A 6,000-nucleotide genomic window follows, 5' to 3' on the forward strand; every position below is an offset into this window, starting at 1 on the left:
AAGTTAGAAAAGAAAAGTATGAATTAATTGATTGGTATCAAATGAATGCTTTTAATATTTTTAATGAACATTAACACTTTATTATTAACACTTTGTTCTAGCTAGCTATTTGTGTAGGTAGCTATCAAGTAAACACAATGAGTCATATGACGAGATTCAAATATTTTGCAACCAACTATCGACATTGAGTAAATTAGCATACCTAGATGTCCCTTTCAAAACAAAATGACTTCCAAAATAGGCTACAAAGTGTATTGTAATATTGTACCTTACCTTCATTGAGGTTTTCATTGAGGACCCTTTGACTTTTTCCACATTTTGTTACGTTACTGCCATATTAAAAATGTACTGAATTCACATTTTTCCTCATCATCTACACACAATACCCTATAATGACAAAACGACAACAGGATTTTTGAAATTTTTGTAAATCTATTAAAAATAAAAAACAGAAATACCTTATTTACATAAGTATTCCAATTTTTTGCTATGTGGCTTGAAATTGAGCTCAGGTGCATCCTGTTTCCATTGATCATCCTTGAGATGTTTCTACAACTTAATTGAGTCCACCTGTGGTAAATTCAATTGATTGGACATGATTTGGAAAGGCACACGCCTGCCACAGCAAAAAACCAAGCCATGAGGTCAAAAGAATTGTCCGTAGAGCTCCGAGACAGGATTGTGTCGAGGCACAGATCTGGGGAAGGATACTAAAACATTTATGTAGCATTGAAGGTCCCCAAGAACACAGTGGCCTCCATTATTCTTAAATGGAAGAAGTTTGGAACCAAGACTCTTCCTAGAGCTGTCCGCCCTGAGCAATTGGGGGAGAAGGGCCTTGGACAGAGCTCTAGAGTTCCTCTGTGGAGATGGGAGAACTTTCCAGAAGGACAACCATCTCTGCAGCACCAATCAGGTCTTCATGGTAGAGTGGCCAGACGGAAGCCACTCCTCAACAAAAGGCACATGACAGCCCACTTGGAGTTTGCCAAAAGGCACCTAAAGACACTCAGACCATGAGAAACAAGATGCTCTGGTCTGATGAAACCAAGATTGAACTCTTTGGCCTGAATGCAAAGCTTCACGTCTGGAGGAAACCTGGCACCATCCCTACGGTGAAGCACGGTGGTAGCTGCATCATGCTGTGGGGATGTTTTTCAACTGCAGGGACTGCAAGACTAGTCAGGATCTAAGCAAATATAAACGGAGCAAAGTAAAGAGAGATCCTTGATGAAAACCTGCTCCAGAGCGCTCAGGACCTCAGACCGAACGTACACCTTCCAACAGGACAACGACCCTAAACACACAGCCAAGACAGCGCAGGAGTGGCTTCGGGAGTCTCTGAATGTCCTTGAGTGGCCCAACCAGAGCACAGACTTGAACCTGATCGAACATCTCTGGAGAGACGTGAAAATAGATTTGCAGAGATGCTCCCTATCCAACCTGACAGAGCTTGAGAGGATCTGCAGAGAAGAATGGGAGAAACTCCCCAAATACAGGCGTGCCAAGCTTGTAGCGTCATACCCAAGTAGACTCGAGGCTGTAATCGCTGCCAAAAGTGCTTTAACAAAGTACTGCGTAAAGGGTCTGAATACTTATGTAAATGTGATATTTCTAGTTTTTTATATATTTATATAAATTTGAAAACAATTCTAAAGACCTGTTTTTGCGTTGTCGTTATGGTGAGGGGAAAAAATTATTTAATCCATTTTAGAATAAGGCTGTCACGTAACAAAATGTGGAAAAAGTCAAGGGGTCTGAATACTTTACGAAGACACTGTATTATCAACTGAAAACTGAAGCTACAAGGAAAAACCTTTCAGATAATGAATCACTAGCTCATGAATGGCATATAAATTATGCCATTGGGGATTGGGGATTGCATAGCTTGCTTGATGTTCATCAACACGAGTCAGCTCACGTGTGCTGGTTTGTCATCTCAATTTAACCAGCTGAAAAGATTTCTGACTGATTGGAGCATTTTGATAATAATACAGGCCGAGCTACAGGTAACTTCCAACATAAAGGAAACACTTTAGTCAATGAGGGGTATAAAATATATTGAAAGCAGGTGCTTCCACACAGGTGTTGTTCCTGAGTTAATTAAGCAATTGAAACATCCCATAATGCTTAGGGTCATGTATAAAAATGCCCAGCTGTCCATTATTTTGGCCACCATGGCTAGAAGAAGACTTTGACTTGGAGATGTTGGAACTGGACCGTGATAGGTTCCAAAAGAAAGAGCAATGGCAAATTCTATCACATTTCTGTAGAAGTGTGAGCATAATGTCTTTATCTTTTTCAGTGACTTTTTCAAACTAAAAATGCATGCCACATATAGGGAGTGCCAAACACTGGCCAAACATTCTGCAACTGATTGTCAATTCAAACTATTTAAAGCACACTTCTATGGATTATACAAATTGTTTCAGATTTTGTTCATCAATAGATGATTGCTTCTATCTCCTGCCTTGGTACAGGCTCTGAATTGAAATGGGCTATGATGTCGTGTTCCTATCGCATAAAAATAATATAGTCTACGCATACCGTCAAATTTAAACAGGGTACTGGTCTATTTACTTCTGAGCATGTTTGGCTATTCAAATCAAATCAAATGCTATTGGTCACATACACATATTGAGCAGATGTTATTGCAGGTGTAGCTAAATGCTTGTGTTCCTAGCTCCAACAGTGCAGTGGTATCTAACCATTCAATACACACAATCCAAAAGTAACAGAATGGAGTATAGAAATATAGAATATAGAATTGAGCGATGTATAAATGGAAGCCTAATATGTATTGTGTAGCAGGAATAAACCAGTTATGTCAGAAAAGGGCCACGTCATGTCCTGCGATATGGTTATGATGTAGGCCGAGGCTATATAATAAAAGTAACACATTTGGCTGCATGCTGCTGTGCGATCTCCTTACCAAAGGAAAATGCATCTGTTTTATCATTAAGTATACGTTTTTATGTTCTTATTAACTTACCATTATTATAATTCCTGTGCATCAAACGCCTCCATTTCACTCAACAACAACAAAAAATATGTTCCTGCAACAATATAGGGCTGGAAGCTGCCAGGGACATCCAGATACTTAGGATTCTCACCATTCTCATGATGATGTGATTCCATGTTTCAAACATATTGCTGCCGCATCGATACAAGAGAGTCATGGAAATAAAAGTGCTGAAGACAAATTGTCTCCCAATTTAAAAAGGAAAAAGACTGGCATTTTGGTGCAGGTAGCCTACAGCAAACTAGTGAGGTATTGAAAACTGGGATGTGGGTAACTTTGACCAACTACCTTTTTGAGGAAAATAAATATTACTTGAGCAAATGTATTCACTAATATAAAATAATGTAATTTCCCCATTTCTTTGGAGCATACGATATAGCTCATTATTTGAATGATGTATTTTACACAGACATTTTCGCTCATCTTTGTTAGGATCCCACTGTTTGTCAATATAACATATCATGCAATTTATCGGGAATTGATCGAGTAAAATAGTAACTTTACTGGGTCGTGTTATGTTTGTTGGGCTATATTTGTAACGTGGGCTAGCTAGCCAAACACTCGAGAGACAGGTAGACTAGCTAAGAAATTCGCCTTAATGGAATTCTAGCTAGATGTGGGTCAAATATATAGGCAATAATGTTGCATAAGGCTACTCACTCTGCTTTCCTGGCAAGTCCAACGGAGCGGCACAGAGTCGTAGGTGTTTGCGGGACCAGGGACTTGCAGCATGCCGGGCTTTTCTTGTCCTCTTCCGCTGAGTCGGGGCTGCTCTGGCCCGCTTTTGGAGACGGCGGGGAGGTGGGCACCAGCTGCAGTTGCTGCGGATGGTGAACTGGAGGCGTCGGAGGGGGAGGATGCTGCGGAGGCTGTGCCGTTAAAGAAGCGACCTGCTGCGGTTGCTGGCTAGGATGAACCCCGGCTTTGTTGCCCCCTGGATGCTGGTGCAGGTGGACGGGTGGCTGAGGGCTTGTACTGCGGGGAGACGGGTGGTGGTGGTGGTGATAGGACTGATGGGGGTCCCGCAGATGGCGGTTTTCCCCAATGAGGTCCTCCACCTTCCGCTCGAGCTCGTCGATACGCTGGCGCTGCGTCTGGATCAGGCTCTGCTGATTCTGCACGATGGTGGTGAGTTCCTTCAGATACAGCACGGCTTTCATTGGGTTATCTAGCAGGCTCTCCATACCTGGTTTAATATCTATCACGTTTGGATTTTCGTGATCAGCCTTTCCTGCTCAGATTCTCTCCTCGAGTGGTTTTGGCGAGGCGTTCGGTCGACCTACATGCAAAGCTTGGATGCTTTCTCTGCCGTCTGACGATTCTCTGTGTGGAATCTCCGTAATGGCTTCTCTTTCTCTCTCACGTCTCTCTCTCTCTCTCTCTGTCGCTCCCTCTCTCCCACTCTCCCTGCGTAGTGCCTACGCCGTGAGGATGCGAGAAATGATGCTGATGCAACGATCAACATCCTCCGATGAGCTCTCTGATTGGAGGAGGAGCTAGTGGGTGGATGATGTCAACACAGCAGCAACAACAGTGGAGTGTGTTTGCCTGAAAATGCCCTACAGTAATATTTATTCAAAGTATTTACACAGCACTCTATTTGAACCGAGAAACGTTTTAATTCTTCACACAAGGCTGACCTTCCTGTGGTGTGCATCACACCACAACTTCACTAATAGGCTATCATTTGAAAGAAGCAATAAATCAAATGAAATGTATAGGCCAATAAATGACATCAGCAAACCAGGCAGGCATAGACCCTAAGGACCAAGCAGAGGGTGACAGTGTAGGCGTGAACAACCCTTGAAAGGAACCAGACTAGAGTTGCTGTGCAGGAGTCCCTCCACCTGACCAGATACTATCAACAGTATGAACAATATAAAGGATCAATAATAAATCATTATTAAAATAAATATTAAATAAAACAGTATGAACATCCAGGACATTGATCCTTGAGGACTATTGAAACAGAAAAAGACTTCCCATCAGTAACTACGTTAAAGATGGATAAGTACCTGGTTTTAGACATGGTAGGTCCCTGTTGTGTTATATCCTCTCTAACTCTCCTTCCCTTTCTGTCAGCGGCTCCTGATATGCTGTTGGCTAAAGACTTCCATGAATGTGAATTCAAAACCAGAGCATGCCAGACACCCAGAGCAAATAAGTGCATTTCAATTGGGACTAGTGAATTGCATGCACTTGAATATACCTGCACCTATTTAATGTAATGTGCAACAACCTTATGGAGAGTATGAAGATACTGTTTGTTTACATTTCCCGTACATTTTAGTCATTTAGCAGATGCTCTTATCCAGAGCAACTTACAGGAGCAATTAGGGTTAAGTACCTTGCTCAAGGACACATCAAACGTATTTAAATTGTCACAGACTTATTTTTGAGTTCATTTAAACATTGTAAAACACAGTAAGAGATGAGACATTAAAATAGGAAATGATGATAGCCATGTAACCAGCCATCTCCTGAATTATCAACCTTTTAACACATTTTAATGCTAACCAAATAGCAGTCACTAAGCCGTTCTGGGGAGCAGTCCTCCCTCTACCCACAGCCCTACCCGATGCACTATGCCAAGGCCTAGATCTGTGTCTCTGGCACAGTCAAGTGGTCTATGATTAAGGTCTGGAGAAGGCAATTTGAGCCATGGTTCGGTGTGAGAAATTCATTCTTTCAGGTTTAGGTTCCAACATTTGAAGTGACTCTTAACCCCATCAAAGGTAAAGTGTAGTGCCATTAGAACATATCAGAAACATGTAGAATCAGGTAACACTCCCTCTTGATGGGGTTTCCCAACACCCATACCAATCTACATTTTAAAGCTTTTTGGCTTCTAAAACTAAGCAGGGCTGGTACTGGTTGGTCCCTGGATGTGAGTCCATATGGGGTGGCAGGTAGCCTAGTTGTTAGCGTATTGGGCCAGTAACTGAAAGGTTGCTACATTGAATCCCCGAGCTGACAAG

General features: G+C 42.0%; 1 protein-coding gene across 1 annotated transcript in view; it reads right to left on the bottom strand.

Moving 5' to 3' along the window:
* The window catches only part of LOC110501001 (IQ motif and SEC7 domain-containing protein 3), a 195,664-nt gene extending 191,200 nt beyond the window's left edge, over positions 1-4,464 (bottom strand). Inside the window, exon 1 of the mRNA XM_090200920.1 lies at positions 3,683-4,464. Within this exon, the coding sequence (XP_090057046.1) occupies positions 3,683-4,206 (524 nt within the window). The 5' untranslated portion in view covers positions 4,207-4,464. The remainder of the gene's footprint in view (positions 1-3,682) is intronic.
* Positions 4,465-6,000: the final 1,536 nt, after the last annotated feature.

The sequence above is a fragment of the Oncorhynchus mykiss genome, chromosome 15 (assembly GCF_057628025.1).
Source record: "Oncorhynchus mykiss isolate SJ-2025 chromosome 15, ASM5762802v1, whole genome shotgun sequence".
Lineage (NCBI taxonomy): Eukaryota > Metazoa > Chordata > Actinopteri > Salmoniformes > Salmonidae > Oncorhynchus > Oncorhynchus mykiss.